Source organism: Convolutriloba macropyga, chromosome 11 (genome assembly GCF_964194025.1).
Source record: "Convolutriloba macropyga chromosome 11, txConMacr16.3, whole genome shotgun sequence".
NCBI classification, from domain to species: domain Eukaryota; kingdom Metazoa; phylum Xenacoelomorpha; order Acoela; family Convolutidae; genus Convolutriloba; species Convolutriloba macropyga.
The window spans coordinates 29384510-29409783 of NC_134478.1; the positions used below are offsets into that span (position 1 = coordinate 29384510).

The following is a 25274-nucleotide window of genomic DNA, read 5'->3' on the forward strand; positions in this document are numbered from 1 at the left end:
ATTTTTTCAGTGTTTTCTTGTGTAATATACTCTCGCAGCTTTTCATTGAATTTGTAAATTTTGTTGTTTGTCTGTTCGTTTTTCTGCAACTTTTTTAAGGGAGGCACTTCCATCGATACCAATGTTTCTGGGCTGAACTTTTCCTTTATTGCAGAGACAAGATCTTTGTAATCTGAGAATAATGTTTCTAAATGATCACTTTTTTGTTTTAGAATAGCATTGGTCCCATCCTGTGAAATGACTGTTTTCATAGCTTTTTGATCGTAACCCTGTAATAATTGCAGTTTTTCCTTTGTCGTCGAGCCTGGGTAAGCATGTATACTGCAGTCCTGAGGAAATGTCCGATCTCTTGCCAGGTGTTTGGTGATACTACTACCAATTACAAAATTTTCTGTTTTCTCCTCGATGTTTAATGTTTCAAACATTCGAATAAAAACGTCATTTTTTGCACTCGTGTTAATCGTTGGTGTTATTATAGCTGAAGTAGTTGTTACTTGTGCCGATTTTTTAAGGAATTCACTCACGGTTACCACATGCTCGGCGATGAGACTGTCCTTCTCTTCTAGTTTTTGATAAAGTTCGCAATAAATTTTATAAAGATCTGTTTTGGAATAACTAATAAACTTTTCTGCAGTCATCATCATGATTGGAATATTTTAGAGGAGGATATTTACAGGAGTAATTTACAATTCTTGATATTTACAATTAGAACTTTGTTACAGAATCTGTTGCTTAAAAAGAAATATTGTGCTAACGTTTAAAATTACTGTTTCAAAATACCATAAAATTGGATGATGAATTATGAATTAATCAGTTTTCAAAATTTTTTTAAATTGAGCTGCTTATTATTTTAAGTTGTTTTCAGTAAGGGATATAACATTTTTAAAGGCTCAAAATCCTATAATTAAGTAAACATTTACATCTTTTTATTAAGCATTTTTTATGCTGATTAGTGCTGTTCAAATAATGGATGCTTTCATTCTGATGCTCTTCAAATAGATTAGTAGCGCATTAGCCTTGTGTTTCATCACAGTTTTGGTTGCATACTAGATTGCATTAGATAGATTGATCGCGTTACTCTGAAGTGTCTTTTCATGTTCTTTTCAGACTTCCTGGTTGTGACCAGGTACTGGATTAATCACAATCAAACAGGTAACATAGACACATAGTGTGTATTGTATGTGTGTGTAATTATCTATTCATTCCTTATGCTAGCAGTAGTATGTTGTAACCTTTCACTAAGGATTTATGCAAAATTAGACAAATCCAAAACAAATGTCTTTTGAATTTTTTATGAAATTTGTAAGATGGCTTAATTTGCAAATTTTTGAAACAATATTATCATTATCTTGGGAGAGCCCACAGAAACATTAACGTTTAAGGCTCAATGCAAGTTTGAAAGTGAGCACCATTTGGTTACAATTTACGTCGTCGAAAACTTATGTTTAGATGAGTTAAATTGACAGCGCTTATCTTTTAGTTTGATATGTTGTTTCGTACCGTTTTGTCTTTCTTCCTCTGGCCTGTATCTATTCAGTTAGATTGTTATGTTAGTCAAAGCATTATATCTTTTCCTACCATTCAAGAAAAACTTTCACTTGTAAACTTAAAATTACATCATTAATATGACGTTCATATAAATACGGGTTTTAAGTTAATTACTAATTTCTAAGCTGGGAGCAAGAATTTGTATGTTCTATGATGAAAATTGCAATTTGTGATGAAATTTGCAAGTTCAATGAATTTTTTTTTAAGTTGTAAGTCTCCATTCGAGAGTAGTTTGCCTGCGTTATTTATATCGGTTGGAATTATTGCCAAAATAGCGGAGCTTTGAAATTTTGCACTGACAGGTTCTACAAACTAACATTTTTTCATTTACTTAATGCTGGAAAAAGTTATTTGGAGTGAAGGTGAGCAGTTTACAGAAAAATCTCATTAAGCTGCAATTAGTTCAATTTGCTCAAATAAACTTATCATAAGCTGACAATGCTTTCCACTAAAGCTGCTAACGTGTCATTTAGACAAAAATAGATTAGAATTGAATTTGCTCATATTGAAATGATAGATTTTAAGGAAGTTTTGATTTTTCAACTGCATCTTATTTAATTAATGAAGACGGCAGATCATAATTTTAATCTTCGGTAGCTCAAGATTTTAAATTATTTGAAGCCGTTTTGTGGGAAAGGAATGTTTTCACTGTTAATTGAAATATGTTCCATTTTGCTGCGTAGTGCTCGTTTTAATCTTTGACTAGTGCTTATTCGCAAACGGATTTTAGTAGCATTCTGAATTTCGATTATAGTTTGGTTATTAAGTGCTCTCGAACAACTTTTGAAGCAATTATAGTAAACATGTTGGTCTTTTTTATGCAAAATTTTTGATTGACCATTTAACTTGTCGAGTGACTTCTGCGCCATTGAATTTTTTTTGGGTGATCTAAAGGTCGCTCCCATTCACAAGTGTCAGCAGTTGATCTGAAGTCAAATAAAAAGTGCGCCAAAATTGGTGTCGGTTTTTTCACATTGAATTTTATTAGTGGTTATAGTCGTATATAATAACCTCTAATAACGTTATTTGAAGCCCGCCTTAGTGAATTTAGTCCCTGGCCCCCAACTGAAAAGGCGTACAATTGATTCGAGCTCCCACTAGTTCGAGAGCAATTCTTCCGACGTCAGCCGATTACGGTTGGTTCTCTTTTTCTAACGTTTTCAAATCTATTTTTTATAGGAAATAGTGAAAATTGACATAATGAAATTGGAGTGTTTGTCTTCTTATAACAATTTCTGTGTTTTTTGGTTTAATTATTTTTCAAAAGCAATTAAAAAAGTTGCTTATTGTCACAATAATATTTTCGATATATTTAGACCCGTGATGATGCTGGTTTTGAACTATTAATAAGTAGCCTTTCATATTGCTTAATGCTTAATAGCATAGATCCTAAGAACTTAAATTTTCCCGTAAAATTTGGCGTCTTTCAGCCAAAATTCAAACTTATTGATTGACATCAAGCGAATTGTTTTGCAGTTAGTTTCTTCAGTTGGCCACTTTAAGATGCGAAGAGGAGTTTTGCTATACAGCATCTTTTAAACAATTGAAAGAATTGAAATAGTTTTAGGGCGCTGTTTTTAAATACCGGTTCACATTTCTTGATATGGTGGTTTTTAAGGTAATAGTCGCACAGAAATGGTAAAAATCACAAGAGAGTTGAGTGTTTCATGGCGTAAATTTTTCTTGCAAATGGAAACAGTGAGAAAGCATATCAATGTGTTGGTTTACTTCCACCAATGTGACTTCTAATTTCATTGCCCTCAGTTTCAGTTTTTGTTCGATTTGTTTTTTTCGAGTGAACTTCTAGGTCAACTTTTAGAAATTCAATGTATAATTTCATGAATTGGTCAACAGAGATTTTAATTGTAACTTCAGGCCCCTATCTTCATCTACTACCTTTTTAAACCCAACCCCAAATCCCTTCAATTTCGATTTTTCTAGTAATAATCGACAATACCTTTTTTGTTATTATTTTTGCTTCTTTCCTCTGTATGATTTAAGCATTGTTGGTTCAAGTGTTTTTTAGTCGACTCCGAGGCGTTTTCTATATTATACCGTTCATTTTTAACAAAACGGTTTGAATTACCATTTTTCTTCTGGCCGAGCTTGATTTCGTTTCTCCATTTTTGTCACTGGAATTGGTTTTAGTTTTTACTTTTAACCTAAGTAATGGTCTCAATTAAGCTCCAGTAACATCATCTTGAGGCTACTAAAGGGGGTATAAAAGGCGGAAGTTCATTTGAAAGCATTATTTCAGACGCTAGTCGGTTATGTTTGTTATTTTTGGCTATCTTTGAACCTTTGACTTTTTGTTAGGTCATTCTACATTTTTATGTAGTAGTTCTGCCAACAAATCAGTTTCATCGTTCTGTAAAAACTTTAAAAAATCAGAGAACTTTAAAAATTACGACCTGCTGCAAATTATTTCTCAAAAAAATCTTTTCAAAAGGGTGAAGATGGTTTTGGTGCTCAATAAGTCCCCTTTTATGTAGCTAAACTTTTTTCAAGTATTATTTGAAAATTTTAGGAGAGAAATTGAGCCGTGGTCAGAATTCAGTGGAGCATCAGGAGAGCAGCTACAAAAGTCCAGACATGAGTGGCAGTTTGTCCCGGAATTCTAATGATAGTGGCTCAAAAAATCATGAATAGTGAGTACAGACAACAAATTCCACTAGGCGAAAAGTTCAACGACAAAACGAGTCATTTGAGGAGACGATTTGTTTTTTCATTTTTCGAGGAAAAATGTGTTAAAATGTTTTTTTTCTCTGTTTCTAAAAAATGGAAAAATGGAAAAAAAATGTTTACTAAATATATCAGATTTCAAGTAGATAAATAAAAATTTCAAACCAAGTAATTATGTTCAGTTGATCTAAACTGTTAATAAAAATAAAATATTTGTGATAATAATCGAGATTTTGAAATTTGTCTTGTGATCTCATCTTTTCATCGTTCTGGAGCGATAAATTGGAAAAGCATGAGCTTAGAATTATAGTACGAATTAGTTTTGTGACGAAAAGCAATTGATAAAATTATTTTTTCATTTCTCATCTGAGTAATGTGTATATGGTGGCCTCCGGGCCCCCGAGCCATGGAGACATATACACATATTACTCAAATTTTCCATTTTTCATATTTACCTTATTTTGACTGATATTTACACAAAAATTTATTTTCTTGTAATTTTTTACTTGATTTAGAAAAAAAATATAAAAAATAATTTAATATATGTTGTCATACAAATATTATAATAATTTAATATTTGTTCTCATACCAATATTATAATTCAACGAAGTTCTTTTGCAAATTCACTGATAGAACCTAAACTCGCCATTACTATCTTTAATACCTTTATCATCAAATGGATCTATAGCTATTTTATATTGTTCTTTTGTTTCTAAATTATGCCTTTTGCTATCAATAGTATAATTAGTTACATATTTACTTTTACCTTCATATATAGCATTAGTATAATCTTCTAAATTAATTTGGTTTCTAATAGTAGCCTTAGTTATTCCTTTTAACTTTTTCTCTTCTTCTCGTTTAACAGTATTGTAACAATATGCTTTAGCTTTAAGGAAACAAGCTTCCATAATAGTATCATTAGGTATTTCATCTTTCATCTTACCTAATTCATTATTATGCAATATACCTTTTATCTTATTCATTTCTTTTTCTATAGTACTATCCAATGGAACATTTATGTTTATAAATATACTATCAGTATCTGTGTAATGATAACTACAATCTAACTCTTTCTCAAAGTAATCATATATGGCTTTATACATGAATAGTTTAGCTTTTTCTAATATAACAAATCCAATATAATTAAACTTATCTAATTTAACATTACCTCTTGTTTTATGTACAGCTACTAGATCATCATCAAACTCTACAGCATATTTAAAACTAATATTTTCTACTAATTTAATATATCTATCTACATCATTAACTAACTCTACATCTTGTCTATTATATACATTTTCTATTGTTTTTCCATAAAAGGCATTATTCATTAGTTTAAAGAATACATCTCCAAATTTATCACCCTTAGCTTTAGCTTCTTTTTTTTCTGAATATTGAACTCTATATAAGGTTTTAACCATTCACTCTTATTATATTCTAATTTTTGTTTAATTGTAATATCTTCCAATTTTAAACCATGATCTAAATACCAATCTAACATCTCTCCATCTATTACATAGTTTTCTTTATCTGTTAACTTTAGCATTAACTTCTCATTAGGTTTATATCCTTTCTTTTTATTTTCATTTTGATAATCTGTAAACTGATCAATGTTTGCTTTTGTCTTTTCAGGAAAGAATGGATATTTCTTTGTTTTCTGTCTCAACTCATCATTATACTTTATATCAATTGTATAGATGTATCCAGTATTAGAGCTAGATTTAGTGTATGCCAGATCTTCACATACTCTGGTCTCACCAGTAGGTAAAGGTTGTACCATAGCAGAAGCATACAATGAGTTGAAGTCTAAATACTTTAAATAATTCTCTGTCCCTGTATACTCAGGATCTATTTCTTTATTTTTATATTTTACATGACAATTACCTAATACTGAAGCTAACCCACCTCTTATACCGTGTTGTATTGTATCATAAATATTATCTGTATTTTCTTTATAATACTTAAGCCAAACAATAGTATATTTCAACCCACACAACCAGGTTAACCCAGGAGTAGAATAAGTGTAACATGGATCTATTTCATAATATTCTAAACACATAGCTCTAAATTTCTCAAATACATCAACTGATAACAATACATCTGTTTTAAGATATAACATCATATAATCCTTTATTGTCTCACATTTAGTATCTTTCCAACAATCAATTGCTTGCTTATATTCTTTATCTGTAATATCACTTTGTTTCAACTTAGAATAGAATGCTTCCTTAGGTGGTAGTGCTGTTTCATGTAGTTTATCTATACTATCAAACCATTCATATGGGAATATACCTTTACGTCTTTCTAAGCCACATTTATTTAATGTTATACATTCTTCATTACTCAATGTCTTACTTATGGCATCTAAGCTAAGTGGATGGAAGATCCTAAACATATCTAATGCTTTAACATAACCCATATCAATACTAATATAATTCTCATCAGTTTTAGTTAATACTTTAACTCTGGTCTTCTTTGCTAGTTTAGTTATAAATAGGTGATTATCATAATTGGAAGAATTAAATGCATACATTGGTACAATATTATTCTTAGCTTGGAGGTTACATTTATTGTGAGCATATCCTCTAAATTTACCATTTAGATGATCATGATCTCTAACAACGTCTTCACCCATTTCCTCATTACAATAATAACATATACTATATAACGGAGTAATAGTCTCTTCTTTCATTGGAATATTTAAACTAAATATATCTTTAAATAATTTATTGTAACAATCTACTCTTTCTACAAACCATTCAACTACTTTTTCTCCACAATAACATTCATACTTATCTTCTAATATATCAGGATAGTCACTTCTTAAATATAATCCCCAAGCAATAGGTAAGTGTTTCTCATTTTTTATTATACATTCAAAATCATAATACATAGCAAATGGTACTCTATTCTTATAATGGAACTTATCAAACTTCAGATATTCATCTTTATGGAATTTTCTTCTTCCAGTATTATTACACATCTCTAAATGTTTATTTAATGCATCTTCTGTTCTAAATGATACACAACACTTCAGACATGGATAACATTTATGTTTAGTTGATTTTCTTAATAGGAATAATACATCTTTACATAGGAAGTAATGATTATCCCAAAATAATATATTACATCCTTTAGAATCATTATGATTGATTAATACAGGATTAATAGTTTTATTTTTAATTAGATTAAATACATTAAATAATACTTTATCTTTATTTAATTCTTGTATTTTCTTTAAATGATAATAATCATATGGAGGTGTAACCCCATTTGGTAATTTTATCTCATCAATATATTCTGGTTTATTATAATTACTAACTCTATAGGAATGATCTTTAGCAGGATGTAGATAAGCAAGTAAACACCACAATAGACATTTGTTATCAGTATTCTTTATATTAAGTATATATCTAGATGTGAATGGTAACTCAGTAGTACATCCACCAGTAGGATAAAACCTGTGTATATACATAGTTCTTTTGATAAATCTTTGCATACTCCATCCAGATTGATTCATCTCTTGTTCTTGCATTCTAGTCTCTAGTTCACTATTCAACATATCCAAATCATTAGGACCATTATATTGTCTATTCATTAGTCTAATTGTGAATTCGTTTTCTTCTATTTGATCATCTGTAGGTTTTGTATACCTAACTACATCAAAGGTGTTAAACTTAATATATGGATGTATATTATGCAATGACTCTAGTATGTTCAAGAATTTAGGATCTTCATGATCACTACTCGTTATTATTATTTGATTATGCTTCATGTTATGATCTAATCCTAATTTATTTACTTTCTCTCTCCACTTTCTATCAGTAAGCTTTTTCTGTTTAACCTTTTCTTTATGATGATCTGATTCATTGTGTTCATTTTTATTACCATATCTAGTATTACATATACCACAATAACCTGAACTGTCTCTATCATTATCATTATCTTTAGTTATTCCTACAACATTATCTAGATGCATCTTTGTTTTAAAATGTTGTTCCACACTATATTGACTTAGACTAGTCTTGCATGTTATACAATCAAACTTATCTCCATTTTTTATTATCTCTCCATCATTTAGTCTTACATTATTCTTATGTTTTAATGTTGTCACATGTTTATTATAAGCAGTATTGTTATCAAGATACATATCACAACTATCACAATACTTTATTCCCTCTAGTTCAGAATACTGTTCATTTATCTTTTGCTCTATATCTTCATTAGTAAATTTTATTCCATCCTCATTAGCACTCTCAATAATTTTTTTTCTATTGTATAATCGTACATTCTTTTTATGTTTAAGTGATTGAGTGTGTCTATGAGAATTCTTTTGAGTTAACTCTTCATTACATTCTTCACATTTAAACTTATTTGTTTTAGGCTTTTGGACATAGACAAAATCATCAGATGAATCTCTATCTGAATCTCTATCTGAATCTTTAGATTGATCAATGAAACTGTTTCGCAGATCTAAAACTTTAGACTGATCAGTGAAACTGCTTCGCAGATCTAAATCTGGATGATATTTAGCCTCAGCCTCAAGCATTAGATTTTTCATATCCTCACTCCTTTGTTTTGTTTTAGCAACCTGTTTATCATGCAACTCTTTTACTTCTTCATTTACCTGATTAAACCTTCTGATTGCTTCTAAACCTTTTTCTGCTTCCCTCTTTTGTTCTTCTTTATCTTCAGGTTTGATTTCTTCCCTTGGTTTGTTTTTGTTTTTTAACATTTGGATAGCTGTACTACTATCACTAGATTGAGTTTGTCCACCCCCAAATTGGACTTGTCCATGAGATTGAGCTCGCTCACTTACAGATTGGACTTGCTCACTAGTGGAATGAATGTAACCGGTATAATCTTGTTGATTCCTTTTTATATACCAAATTTTGAAATAATATTATTTATATATCTTTTCAATACTATAAAAATGATTAGCATCAAATGTGATAAATGAAAAAATAAGGCATGGTGTTGGTGTTGCGACGATTGTCAGAGTAAACCATTCCAATGTTTTGTATGTAAGGAAATTATAACATATAGAGAGAGACATGATCATTTGAGTAAGCATCATAATGATCCTAATCAATATTTAGTATGCAGAATGTGTAAAGTAAATAAACACATCTCTCAGTATAGATTTAAACATTTCTATTGTAGGTTATGCATATATCTCCATAGATATAGGTTTCATCCTACAAAAGAAAGAAGTTATGGGTAGATAGAGGTAGTGAGTTTTACAATAAAACATTTAAATCTTTACTTAAGGAATATGAAACAGAACTATATTCTACTTATAGTGATTTAAAAGCTGTGTTTATAGAAAGATTCAATAGAACATTATTACACATAATAAATAAACCAATGTTCATCAATGGTGATGGTAATTGGGTAAATATATTAAATGATGCAGTCTTGACATATAACAATAACATTCATTCAACAATTAATATGACACCAGTTGATGCTTCTAATAATCCTGATAAGGTTAAATACACTTTTAATTTTAAGAATATTAAGCCAAAATTTAAAGTTGGTGATTATGTTAGAATCGCAGATAAACGTAATATCTTCTCTAAAGGTTACACTTCTAATTGGAATAGAGAACTGTTTAAAGTTAATGAAGTTCTAAAAACACAACCACCAACATATAAAATAGAAGATATTAATGGAGAGATAATAGAAGGTAAATATTACGAACAGGAATTATTAAAATCAGAGTTTGACTTTGAATCTAATAATAAAGTTTTAGAATCATTAAATATAGATATTTCTTAATATAAATAATGACAAGAAATAGATTTAACCAGGCTAAAAATCAATCAGGGAACTCACTTCTCGGATTAACATCAACAAACAACCTAACACTAAGTAAGGCTCGTGGGTTATTCCTAGAAGATAATGATAATATTGACATGAAGGATACCTATAAAATTACAAATGTACATCCTCCGTTAGATGAAAAGGATGTGGTTAATAAAGAGCATTGTGACAATAACTTATTATGCTCTTCTAATAAAATAGAAATTTTAAGTAGAAACATAACTGAACTAAGAAAAGGTGATTTTGATAAAGTTACAACTAAAACATTACAACTAAATGAAACACAAGTTAATGAAAATCTAATTAAAGAATTCATTAAATCAGCTTATGAAGTCACAAATACTGTTAACTTTTGTAATAAAGTTGCTGCTGATACTATCTCTAAATATAATCAATTAAAACAAGAATTTGATAATAATAAATTTAATCAAAATATTACTAACATACATTTAGATGATATGTTTACTAATGGTCTAAGGGAAATGAAAGAATACAATAAATCTCTTAGAGGTGTTATAGTACAATATATAATTTCTATACTTTTACGAAGTAAGTTACTTGATAATAAAGAGCAAGATAGACTTGAGATGCATTATGGATTTAAACAAGAAGATATAACGAAAGAAATAGAAAGTTTTTTTACTAATGAAAATGAGTCAGCCAACAGCACCGAGTGAGAGCTTACTGTATCCAGATTTATCATCAGTATCAGAACGGTTGATGCGCGAAGCTGCTGCTGTCAATGAACAGCAGATAAATGAAAAGATTCAAGCTAATAATAAATTTAACAACAATATTAACATTATAAAAGATATTAGAAATTATTATGAAACTGAAACTAATAATTATGATAAGAAGTTAAGTAGATATAAAAATTATATTAACGTAGCTGAGATAACAGAAATACTATTATCATCAATTGCAACAACAGCAACAACAACATCAGTTGCATTAACAGGTATAGGATTACCTTATTCTATACCCACAGCTTTTGCTACAGCAACTGTTTGTGGTTCATTATCAAAAACAATTAATACTAAAATAAGAAATAAAATTATAAAGTATTCACAAATGTATATTCTAGCTAAACAGTTTAGTGATAAATTTAATAAACTATATACTAAATCAATGAATGATAATAAAATAGATAATGATGAATATAATGAATTAGTCAAGGTATATGAGGATTATAAGAAGAACAAGAAAAATAAATTAAGTGTTTTTTTAAACTAAAGTTGTTAGTGTTTAGTAATAACAATGTCTTTAGTAATAATAATATTAGTATAAATATTTACCGATAATCGTAATCATAATCAAATAGTTATCTTTTCATTGTACCTAAGTATAAACCTCTTCCTTTTTGTACTACCTTTATACCTTCACCAGTAGTTGCAAATTTAATTAAATCAGGTGTGGCTGATAAAGCAGCTCTAGGGTTTCTAGATGCCGCTGCAGATCCTATTTTACTTGCAATCTCTAATGCTCTTATTGGATTATTAGCAACTTTCTTTCGAAAGTTAACTGTAGCTCTACCAAAACTTTTAAAGAAATCTTTCAATCCCTCTGCTTCTATTGTTGCATCAGATACTGTCATTGATTTATTTCTATTACACTTAACACAATTACCTTTTAACATCTTAGTTCCTTTGGCTGAGATAACTCCTCTTTTGTTATTAGTGCCACTATAATGTCTGCCACCAACACAATATGAATTGGTTTTGAACTTATTTAAAAGACTCATTTCTATATATAAAAAATAATGGAAGTTAAAAAGTATAATCCTTTTGTTGTTAAGACTAAGCCTACGGGTTTCACCCGCGAGCGAAGCTCGAATACTAAGCCTAAGATTAAACCCAAACCACAAACTAAACTTGAAGCTAGAGGCTTATCTCTAGAGAATAAAAAGAAATTAGATACTATTTATGCTAAAGGTTTTGTTGAGACTAGTAGGAAACAATGATAAGGACTTCAATTATAATTATATCTATGATATGATATCAACCATCTTATTACCATCACTATTAACACTAATAACCTTTCTAGTTAATACTAATGCATGACATATAACATCTGCAACTGCAGCACTAAATTTAAAATTAAGTTGTATTGGTTGTGGACCTATATGATCACTTTGATATCTAGTATCAAATACATATATTCTATAACTACTTTTGAATGTTCTATGATTTATATACGGTTTTATATTATATGGTAGCCCATTATAATCTTTATTAAAGCTAACAATCTCTTTAAAAGCCTCATTATAATTATTAGTGCCATAATTAATATTCATTCTATCTTCGGGATAAAACTCACTACCAATCTTACAATAACATTCAGTAACATTCATTATATGAAAGGTACTTGCATCATGAGTTTGTTCATTAACATTATTATTTTCAAAACCAACTATTATATATTGTGGTCTTTCCATACCACTTTCCATACCTAGATCAAACAAGAAATTAGTAGCATTAGGTACGTTCTTATAAAATGTTTTTCTTTCATAATAACCAAAGTCTATATTATTCTTTTTATTTAATCCTTTCTGTACAATAATTCTATTGTCATTACTAGGATCAATACTTGGCACACACCATGATATACCTCTAATTTCTATATTACCATCATTAGCTACTGCATCAGCACCAGCATTAATTCTATATAGAGCTCTATCATTATTATTTCTTTTTAATATTAGTTTAAATCCTAAACCATATATAATCTTTTCTAAATCATTCACAAATCCAAATAGATCACTCATCTTAACCATCATATACATATGACCTCGTTCTGCAGCAATATGGTCACCTTTAAGTTGACTATCTCTATTACCTTGATTTCTAACAAAACCACTCTCATATTCATCATCAGTACTAGTTAATAACTTATACATCAATAGATTAGGATGACAATGATCTATATATTCAATGGTCCTACCACCACTAGTTTCAAGTTTAACTGAACTAAACAATGCCATCATACCATAATTAACTAATCTAATATTAGCATTATTAGCAAATACACCCCCAGCATCATCTGATACAACAAACTCTATCTCTAGATATGAATCGTGTATATTTAAATGATTCTCTTCTCTATTGAGTATAATATTAATGTTAGTATTGATTGAATTCATTGTTGCCAGATTATTTGGTTTATACTTTATAATCTTACTTTTGTGTATATCCTTATTATAACCATAAGTTGCATCCAAATTAAAATCCATTTTTATAAACCAAAAAGTTTAAATATAATTATAACTATAGCTATGACTATAACTATGACTATGGGGCTTCACAGACGTTTCACCATAACCAAAGCTATCAGGGAACCTGCTTCGCAGATAATTATAACTAGAAATATAATCTTATATTTGAATATAAAAAAATGACAGACAATTTAATCTTATGGGAACTACAAAAGATACATGAAGCTTTAACTAACACTAAGGAAGAACACACACTTAACTTTAGAATGATAAAGCCAGCAGAAAAGTTTAACTTTAGTGAACCTATACTTAATAAAACAAAATTAAGTTTAATTAGATTATCAGTTTATAACTCAGTGTTTAATGTGAATAGAATGAACAATCAACTCATATATGATACCCAAGGTGAAACATGGTCAAATACCCGTCTTTTAGGTATTACACCAGGTGCATATGAATTATATGAAATAGCAGAATTAATAAAAGAAGAAACTAATGGTAATGTTATAATAGAAATTGATAAGAATACAATGAAAAGTTTAATGGAAGTAAAACAAGGTGCAATTAACTTTGACGTAGAAAATTCAATGCCCCATTACTAGGATTTAGAAAAATAGTTTATAATAAAGGTAAATATACATCTCAGAAAATTGTTGATATTATGGGTTTTAGTAATATTAACATTCATTGTAATGTGATATCTGGTGTTAAAGATAATGGTAAGGATACAGACATATTATATACTTTTAATCTAACTGAACCACCAGGTTACTTGATAAATATTATACCAACTGATATCTTATATCAAAATGTAACTAAAGATAGAATAGAAAATATAGAGTTTCATATTAAAGATGAGCCTGGAAGACCTATAGACTTTAATGGTGATGTATTAAGTTTTACTTTACATCTAATATAGTTAGCAGACCGAAGGTCTGTTTGATTTAGTTACAGACTTAGACTTAGACTTTACTTAGACTTAGGCTTAGACATAGTCATAGATTTAGACTTAGACTTAGACTTACACTTAAACTAAACTACAAAACTCTCCGATCCCAATTAATTCTTAGTTTACCATTAATATTTTTATTTTTAGTTATATCAATGACAATGTAATTATAAGGCTCTTTCCATACCTTATTACATATATTAGCAAAATCATTATAAATAAGTTCCACATTATTAAAGAAATCTTGATATATAGATATGAGGGCTTTACCTCTCTGTTCAAATAAAATAAATAGATTACAGTTCTCTCTAACACTCTGCCTATCCAGAGAGAACAGGTTTTGATTGAGATATATCATATTACAATTATTATGTCTACCCCTACAAAAGTATTCAATAATAATTGGTTCTTTGGCTCTAACATCATCGAATATCATTAGTTTCTTTAAATCTTTGGGTAGTTTATCAGGAGATGGTAAATCTTTTATATCTTTAATAAATTCTACATTTGCTTTGCCATTATCAACACCTTCATCTGCGAAGCAGGTTCCCTGATATTGATCACCAGTAGGACCAATGATGTATAGCTTATCAAAATATATACTAGCTAGAAATAGTTTTTTTAATAAGAATGTCTTACCACATTCACTAGGACCAGATATTATACATCTAAAGTTATCTGGGAATTCAGCTTCAGTAATTATATCATCATCATTTAGCCATGATTGTAGATCATCATTTATTTTAATAGCAATAGGATTATTATTTCTCGGGGGTGATATATCCACCTTATCAGGGAACCTGCTTTGCAGATCGGTGAATTTGCAAAACAACTCTGTTGAACCGCTTCGCTGATCAGGGAACCTGCTTTGCAGATAGGGCTTCGCCCATGTTTCACTATCGGTGAATTTGCACAACAACTCTGTTGAACCGCTTCGTAGATCATTATCTTTATCATTATCATTATCAATATCATTATCTTTATCATTATCATTATCAATATCATTATCATTATCATTAACATTATCATTATCATTATCATTATCATTATCATTATCATTATCATTATCATCTGTGAAGCAGGTTCCCTGATTAACATTATCATTAGCATTATCATCAACCTTATCTTTACTACAACCTAAACAAAAACACTCATTATACATTCCTGGATATTTACATTGATTAATTAGAATATTCAAAGCATTGTTAATTCTAAATCCTCTATCAATAAGATAGACCATGTATAAACAATAAGCCCCACAATAAGGTTCATCATATTGTTGTATTCTTTTATTAGAGCCTAGATTGACATACTCTTCTAAGAATAATGGAGGAGTTTCTATACCAAAACTATCAAAGTAATACACTCGACCATCTTCTCTTCTTATAACTAAAACCCAATGTGTACCTTTAGTTGGATGTAAATTTACAATAATGTTGGAGTTGGGTTCACTTATGATATTTGGAGTCTGATCTCTCATTACAATTTCAATTGGTGTTAGACTTATATCTTTACCTATATCTTTTATTCTGATATCACTCATAGCACTATTATCAATATTAAAATTATTATTGAATTCCTCAAAAGTTAGGATAAGCATTTTCTTATAAATATTATTAATGTTTAATTATAACTCTGATTATTGCGAAGCATCGGTGGAACCGTTACACGGATGGTCGAAGACCCATAAGTCTAATTATAAGTTTAATTATAAGTCTAAATATGAGTCTAATTATAAGTCTAATTATGTCTATATTTATCTATGTTTTCATTTATAAAAATGGAGACAGGTAGCGTGGTTATAATTTTTATTTTCTTAATTATATTTTGTTTTATAGTATATGATTCAATACCGAGTAAATATGCAAAACTAGAAGAAAGCTTTGGTGGATTTATGAATAGGAGTCTAGTTAGATTTGAATATGAAAAGTCACCATTACACACTATTGTCTATGGTGGAACTGGTACGGGTAAAACATATTTTGTTAGACAATACTTAAAATTATACTCAGTCCAAAATCAAGATCCGCGAAGTGGTTACACCGATCAGGATCAAAATCAAGATCAAGATCAAAATCAAGATCAAAATCAAGATCAAAAACAAAATCAAAATCAAGATAAAAATATAGTTATAGTGTGTAAAGATGACAGAGACTGGATAAATCCCGAGACTAATAAGTTTTATACTGGATTTAATAAATGTGATATGAATATGATCACAAAAAACAATATGCAAAAATTTCGAAATTGTGTAATAGTACTTGATGATATGGGTGATAAGTTAAATAAGGATATAGACTATTATTTTACTGAAGGTAGACATTATAATATTCAAATGATTGTAATGTGTCATAAACCAGCTCAAATAAATAATACAGCAAGAATGAGTTGTGATACTATTTATTTAACAACTTATAATGGATCTGATCTATTTAAAAACTTTAATGAGATATATAAATGTGAACATGACTTTAGTAAAATAATTAATGAGTTAAATAGTAACCATTATAATCGTACAGACGGAATTTCAGATGAACTTCGTTATGGTATAATTAATTATAATAAGAAAGAAAATAATTTTATTATTATTAATAGTAATAGAACAATGATATATGATTCCAGAGTTGGTTTCCTTGATTTAAAAGCTCTCAGTTTAAAAGATGAGTTAGGAAGAGAAGATATAGATAAACTTATAGCATATATGAAACCACTCATGATAAATGCAACAGATAGAAATACTATTAGTCATGATAATTATCAGTTATATTTTAATAAACTTCTTACATTAAAAGGTATTAAAATACAGAATGATGTTTTAACTCAGGAAGTGGTTAAAGCAAATGGTCTTAGATTATTTTCAACTATTTTAGGTATTATAAGTTCAGGTTTAATGATATATAATTTCATGAGTCCTGATATAACAGTAAGAAATGCCGGACATGTGGCAACTGCAGCGAGTACTATGTTGAATAGATCAAGATCAAGATCTGGAACATGAAAGGGAATATACAGATGGAGAAACATGGTCGAAGACCCATCTGCGAAGCAGTTACACTGATAAATATACTGGAATTTTAAATAAAGAGGGACGAGAGAATTTAAACAGTCTATATGTAAATAATGAAGAATTTAGAAACGAAATTATAAATTATGTTAAAAATAAAATGCAATTAAACCTTGAAGCAATTTTAGATAAGAGATGTAAAACTAATATACTCAATACGTTAGGAAATAAATATTTAGCAGAGTGTATCAAATCTAAAGATAATACTAAAGATGTAATTGAGATATTGGCTAAATATATATGTTGAGTATAATTGAAATCAGTGAACGAACTTTGTTCGTGGTTTACCAAACTGGTTCGCAGATTTGACCAATTATAAATGGTTATAAAATGTTTAGAGTGTAACTACAAAATGTGGAAACATTGCTTGTTTAAAATATCATTACGAATCTTGTCATAAAGATAAAATTGATAAATGTATATGTGGTAATATAACAATAAGTGCTATTTGTGCTAATGATTTTTCTCCATGGGGTTGTTCTTTAAAAAATGAATCTAGCTCTAGTTCTGGTTCTGGTTCTAGCTCAAGTTCTAGCTCTAGCTCTAACTCTTGTTCTGATTCTGGTTCTAGCTCTAGTTCTGGTTCTGGTTCTGATTCTAGTTATAACACCAGTTCTAACTCAGACCCTAACCCTAACTATAACTCAGTCCCTAACCTTAACCCTAACCCTAATCCTAACCCTAATCCTAACCCTAACTATAACTCAGAAGTATTAATCAGTGAAAGGGACGAAGTCCTTGGTACCCCAACTGCCCCGCAGATCAGAAATTGTAATAAATGTAATTATATAAAACCACTAACTGATTTTGATGAGAGTAAGTATACATGTAGAAGTTGTACTTCAGCTAAAGTTAATTGTCCATATTGTGCTTCTATTGTGAGATATGATGGGATACGAGCCCATGTAAAGAAACAGCATCCAGGTGTAGAATTAACTAAAGGATTTAGTAGAAATCTAACTGAAAAACAAAGTTCTAGAACTGAAAGTACTTTAGCCATTAGACAAAATGAAGAAGATTGCTCATGTAAATATTATGATTTTGTATTATTTCTTATTATTAATGGAATAAATATAGAAAAAGTAAAAGAAAATATAAATTTATTGAAAAGTATAGATAATTTGAAATAAAAGTATAAAAAATATTTAAAAAAAAGGGAATCACTCCTTAAGAGTGAAAAGAGCTATATTCTCTACTGGGAGATCACTCCGAATAAGAGTGAATCTCTCTTAAAGAGTGAAATGTAAATTTTGCTTTGATTTTTTTGTTTTATTCTTATTTTGGAAGATTATACTAATGCAATATATGAAGGTAAAAGTAAATATGTAACTAATTATACTATTGATAGCAAAAGGCATAATTTAGAAACAAAAGAACAATATAAAATAGCTATAGATCCATTTGATGATAAAGGTATTAAAGATAGTAATGGTGAGTTTAGGTTCTATCAGTGAATTTGCAAAAGAACTTCGTTGAATTATAATATTGGTATGAGAACAAATAATAAATTATTATATTATTATAATATTTGTATGACAACATATATTAAATTATTTTTTATATTATTTTTTCTAAATCAAGTAAAAAATTACAAGAAAAAAAGTTTTTGTGTAAATATCAGTCAAAATAAGGTAAATATGAAAAATGGAAAATTTGAGTAATATGTGTATATGTCTCCATGGCTCGGGTGCCCGGAGGCCACCATATACACATTACTCATCTGCGTTCCTTTCAACATCATTTTATTATATTTTAGTGGTTAACCTCATTTCAATCAATGTTCACATGGTAATAGGCTTTGGAGTTTTGTTCTGTTGATTATTTTCAGCTGACGGGAATTTAATTGATCACACCTCATTTTTCTCCAAAAGATATTTTTGTAGGAAGTGGATTTTTTCTTGGTTGTTCTCTTTATTTTCGGCTCTTGCTACAAACTAAAAATTTGACTCATCTCGCCTGAAGATTTTTTGAGCCTGTTCAAAATTTTAAAAGGCTAGTTGTTTCAAAAAAAATTGTAGACATTTTTATAAAAAGCATGAATAAGCTGAATCTTTGCTTCCCATCATGCTTTTCGTTATTGGTCTTATTTTCATAATCCATAAATAAAAGCTGTTATAATAAAAATATATATTCTCGTTTTTATGAAATTAAATTTTTTTCCTTCGATTGACTTCTTTGTTTTTATAGAAAAAACATTTTCAAATCAGTACAAGCGGTTGTTGAAATTTATTTTTAAAAAATGGTCGGAATGACAAAGGATAGTCTTTCTATTTTAAAACATTTTCAAACTTCGTCATTTTGTTTAAAGAAATGCATTAATAATTGGGACTGATTATATATTAACTGGGACAATCCTGTATTTACAGGATGCCAGCGCGCTCTTATTTTTGGAAGAATAAATTCTAGAGATATGCATCTCGGCTATTTAATATAAAAATTCACGCTGCGCGATTTAGGTTGTTTGGCATATGACGCTTGGAACATTGTACTAAAGCACACTACGGAGCCTTCTTGTTGTTCCGACCCACTTTAGTGGGGGAGGAACTATATAATCAAATGAGTTTTTTTTTGTTCAGTCAATTTTGGCCGATCGATATAATCATCGTAGAGAGTTGTGAGTGGTATCAGTAAAAAGCTCGTCCAGCGTAGAATATGGAATTAAAAACATTTTTTCAGTTTTCGCTTTTTATAGGAAGTTATCGAGGTTTAAAGTTTTGTGAATATTTGACGTAATTCATCTGATTTTATTCACATTTTCAGAAATTTTGACCTAATTTTCATCAATTTTGCTAAAATTTGTTCAATTTTTTTGATGTAGTGTTATTCATTTTATCTCTAAGGGTTTGCTGAATTCTTCGATCTGAGTTTTTTGACTAGAATTTTGGAAAAAAATTTTCAAAATTCGATTTATTTCGGAACAAAATTTGCTTATTTAGCACACTTATCTTAAATTTGCTGAAAGTAGATAGCTTGAAACAGAGGCAATATTCTCTTTAAGCTGACAAACAAGCTAGTTCTACACCCTCTGGCTTTTACAGTCTTCTGGAATTAATATTTTGCCAGTTTTCTTAAAATTAAAACTCGATAACTATAAAAATTGCATTTTTATTTTTGACAAACTCTAAAATTTTGTTCTAAAATTGATCTATTTCGCAACCATTTCAAAAAAGTGAGTTTTTTGTTAGACGCGTAGTAACATTTTGGGATGATCATGATCTCGCCATGAATGCTCACGAGAATAAATTTTTTAGATTTTAATGGGGCGCGACATTTTTTTTTCAAAATACTTCGGCTATTTAAAAGTTTTTTATGTAAACTTCTTTTACTTACAAGAAATTCAATTCAGGGCTCAAGAAGTGACAGATATAATTCACAAAAAAACGAGGCCCAGCGAGATTATAAAACGGTTTCAGAATAAGCTCATGGTTTTTGTTGCTCTGACCAATTGTTTTCTTAAAAACTTTTTTATGTAATTCTTGAGTTTAACTTTCATTCGTTATCTTTTTTGCAGTTAAATGACCTCTTGTCCCCTGTCAAAGATCCAGTCATTTCTCAGGAGTTGTTCATCAATCTACGCAATTCTTTCAGTTATTATCTAATGTCTGTTTTGACTATGAAAATAATTGTTTTAAGAAAATATCGATTAATTTTGGAACTTTGCAACTATTTTTTATCTTTTTTCTCTCAACTTAGGGCGCAGTCTCAGTAAAAACAAGCAGAAACCCATTTCATGTGGGTTATAGATTAATGTTCGTAATAGTCCTATGTTCAACTAATGGTGTTTTTCTTTTTATACTACAGTTTTCTTTATTTTTATTAGCATAATTGTATATTTTATGAGTTCAATTTGTTTCCTTGTCAAATTATCATAATACTGAGAAGACCAATTGAAAGAAAGCATAGTAGGGAAAACGCACAGCGTTGGAAAAAAGCGTATCTGGATATATTAATTGTTTTAGTTATATAGTTTATGCTTTTTGGGCTGAGACACACTTATCTCGCAAATATTAAATGGATTTTTTTTGTTGTCGCCTATTTTTGTCATTTTTCTGCTGTTGTTGTTGTACGTCATATCCTTGATAACAATAGGTCTCAATTGCTTCCCCAGGACATATAACTCAACCTATGTGAAGATTTCAGTTTATAGCTTGTTTTAATGACTTTAAAATTGAAATAGGAATTTTTTTTTTAAATGCATCCTTTTGCTTTCATTTACGTAACCATGTAACTCGATCTCAATAATTAGATATCTAAAATAATTTTGTTGATTCATACATTTGTTTCCACTGGTTATACGTTGTGATCTATTGCTTTGACCATTAATTTCAAAAAAAAGTTTTTGAGGTTTCTAAACTGTTAAATTTTTGGGTTTCTTTTTTTTGTCATCTCTTCGTAGTCGTCTTTGTATAAATAAGGCTCGTCTTTGTGTAATAAGGCTGTTAAATTGAAGATAAAGTGACAATTAACAGTTCTTGCAGGCGCATTTCATAATTTTAGCGCCTTGAACATTGTGATCTCCTAAAAGTTTTGGCTTCTTTATATCTTTGTTGTTATTTTGTGGGGTCGTGACTTAGTCTCATTGTTAACAGTCCCAATTAGCTTCCTGAGGTATTGCAAGTTAATCCATTGCTGATTGTTGAAACTTTAAGTCTGTTCCGACTTTTGAAAGTATTTGTTTCCAAAAACATTTCGGTTTTGGAGCTTCGTCTTTTTTTAATAGTTTTTTGGTCAACTTGTAGCTCAGCTTCTGTAAACACGGGTCACGACCCATTTCGAGTAACTAAAACTTGATCTCCAGCGTAGAATATGGAATTAAAAACATTTTTTCAGTTTTCGCTTTTTATAGGAAATTATCGAGGTTTAAAATTTTGTGAATATTTGACGTAATTCATCTGATTTTATTCACATTTTCAGAAAATTTGACCTAATTTTCATCAATTTTGCTAAAATTTGTTCAATTTTTTTTGATGTAGTGTTATTCATTTTATCTCTAAGGGTTTGCTGAATTCTTCGATCTGAGTTTTTTTACTAGAATTTTGGAAAAAATTTTCAAAATCCGATTTTTTTCGGAACAAAATTTGCTTATTTAGCACACTTATCTTAAATTTGCTGAAAGTAGATAGCTTGAAACAGCGGCAATATTCTCTTTAAGCTGACAAACAAGCTAGTTCTACACCCTCTGGCTTTTACAGTCTTCTGGAATTAATATTTTGCCAGTTTTCTTAAAATTAAAACTCGATAACTAAAAAAATTGCATTTTTATTTTTGACAAACTGAAAAATTTTGTTCTAAAATTGATCTATTTCGCAACCATTTCAAAAAAGTGAGTTTTTTGTTAGACGCGTAGTAACATTTTGGGATGATCATGATCTCGCCATGAATGCTCACGAGAATAAATTTTTTAGATTTTAATGGGGCGCGACATTTTTTTTTCAAAATACTTCGGCTATTTAAAAGTTTTTTATGTAAACTTCTTTTACTTACAAGAAATTCAATTCAGGGCTCAAGAAGTGACAGATATAATTCACAAAAAAACGAGGCCCAGCGAGATTATAAAACGGTTTCAGAATAAGCTCATGGTTTTTGTTGCTCTGACCAATTGTTTTCGTAAAAACTTTTTTATGTAATTCTTGAATTTAACTTTCATTCGTTATCTTTTTTGCAGTTAAATGACCTCTTGTCCCCTGTCAAAGATCCAGTCATTTCTCAGGAGTTGTTAATCAATCTACGCAATTCTTTCAGTTATTATCTAATGTCTGTTTTGACTATGAAAATAATTGTTTTAAGAAAATATCGATTAATTTTGGTACTTTGCAACTATTTTTTATCTTTTTTCTATCAACTTAGGGTGCAGTCTCAGTAAAAACAAGCAGAAACCCATTTCATGTGGGTTATAAATTAATGTTCGTAATAGTCCTATGTTCAACTAGGTGTTTTTCTTTTTATACTACAGTTTTCTTTATTTTTTTTAGCATAATTGTATATTTTATGAGTTCAATTTGTTTCCTTGTCAAATTATCATAATACTGAGAAGACCAATTGAAAGAAAGCATAGTAGGGAAAACGCACAGCGTTGGAAAAAAGCGTATCTGGATATATCAATTGTTTTAGTTATATAGTTTATGCTTTTTGGTCTGAGACACAGTTATCTCGCAAATATTAAATGGATTTTTTTTTGTTTTCGCCTATTTTTGTCATTTTTCTGCTGTTGTTGTTGTACGTCATATACTTGATAACAATGGGTCTCAATTGCTTCCCCAGGACATATAACTCAACCTATGTGAAGATTTCAGTTTATAGCTGTTTGTTTTAATGACTTTAAAATTGAAATAGGAAATTTTTTTTTAAATGCATCCTTTTGCTTTCATTTACGTAACCATGTAACTCGATCTCAATAATTAGAAATCTCAAATAATTTTGTTGATTCATACATTTGTTTCCACTTGGTTATACGTTGTGATCTATTGCTTTGAGCTTTAATTTCAAAAAAGTTTTCGAGGTTTCTAAACTGTTAAATTTTTGGGTTTCTTTTTTTTGTCATCTCTTCGTAGTCGTCTTTGTATAAATAAGGCTCGTCTTTGTATAATAAGGCTGTTAAATTGAAGATAAAGTGACAATTTACAGTTCTTGCAGGCGCATTTTATAATTTTAGCGCCTTGAACATTGTGATCTCGTAAAAGTTTTGGCTTCTTTATATCTTTGTTGTTATTTTGTGGGGTCGTGACTTAGTCTCATTGTTAACAGTCCCAATTAGCTTCCTGAGGTATTGCAAGTTAATCCATTGCTGATTGTTGAAACTTTAAGTCTATTCCGACTTTTGAAAATATTTGTTTCCAAAAACATTTCGGTTTTGGAGCTTCGTCTTTTTTTTAATAGTTTTTTGGTCAACTTGTAGCTCAGCTTCTGTAAACACGGGTCACGACCCATTTCCAGTAACTACAATTTGATCTCTATAACCGTTTTAGTTTTAAATATCTGTTTTTTGGCTTTGTTACTACTTCTATTACGAGATTTTACAAAATAATTGAGTTTTTTTATACTTGTACATTTTATATAGGAATTTTATTTTCTTTTTAAATTATAACAATGATCGTAGGCTCCATTGGCTTTGAAATTTTGCGCAATTGAACTTTGGATGATGAAATGTCTCAGTTGCTTCCTATGGAGATATAAATGTACATTTTAGGGACTTCAGTTGATACCTAATGACATTAATAACGGTAAAATTAATTGTTTTCAAAAATGGGAACATATTTTTGGAACTCTCTGCTCTTTTTTGTTGACTTGTTAACCAGTCGCAGTGAGGAAAGGTCTCACATGTTTTCTAGTGAAATTTAGGTTAAATTGTTTTGTTTATGTTTTATATGATCCGAGTTTGATTTTATTTATTATAGCCATCGAGTTTTGGTCCTAATTAGTGTTCGCTGTTTGATATTTATTATTGTCCTTTCTAGTAGTCCTATTTTCAACGAGGTTCATCGGCCCTCCAGGTTGGCATTATTGTGTTTGGTTCTGCTTTTTTCACTCCTATTCTTTTAACCCCCTATCTTTTAACCCCGATTTATTCACCCCTCTATCATTTAACCCCTCTATTATTTCACCCGTCTATCATTTCATCCCGCCAATTAGCGGTCGACATTGAAGCATGTTTTGACATAATTAAATGGATAAACTAATCCCACGTTCGGTTCTGATAGTTTCATATCAAATACCACGGGCCACTGAGGCATGGCCATGGCCCGCGAGGCATGGCCAAATGATTGTATTGCTAATTTAATAATCATTATTTTATAGAAAGAATAAAATCGGGTTGAAATGATAGAGGGGTTAAAAAATAGAGGGGTTAAATAATACAGGGGTGAATAAATCGGGGTTAAATGATAGGGGGTTAATTGAATAGGGGTGAAAAAGCGGTACACGATTGTATTCCATTCGTTGTTTATTGAACGATATATATGTTGTTGAGGGTTTTCTAACTCTTCATGATTTGGTCG

General features: G+C 29.6%; 1 protein-coding gene across 1 annotated transcript in view; it reads left to right on the top strand.

The window, feature by feature from the left end:
- LOC142349091 (uncharacterized) overlaps positions 1-25274 on the top strand; it is a 174316-nt gene that overhangs the window by 148273 nt on the left and 769 nt on the right. The window contains exons 17-18 of the mRNA XM_075400504.1: positions 1108-1152; positions 4076-4196. Of these exons, the coding sequence (XP_075256619.1) occupies positions 1108-1152; positions 4076-4196 (166 nt within the window). The remainder of the gene's footprint in view (positions 1-1107; positions 1153-4075; positions 4197-25274) is intronic.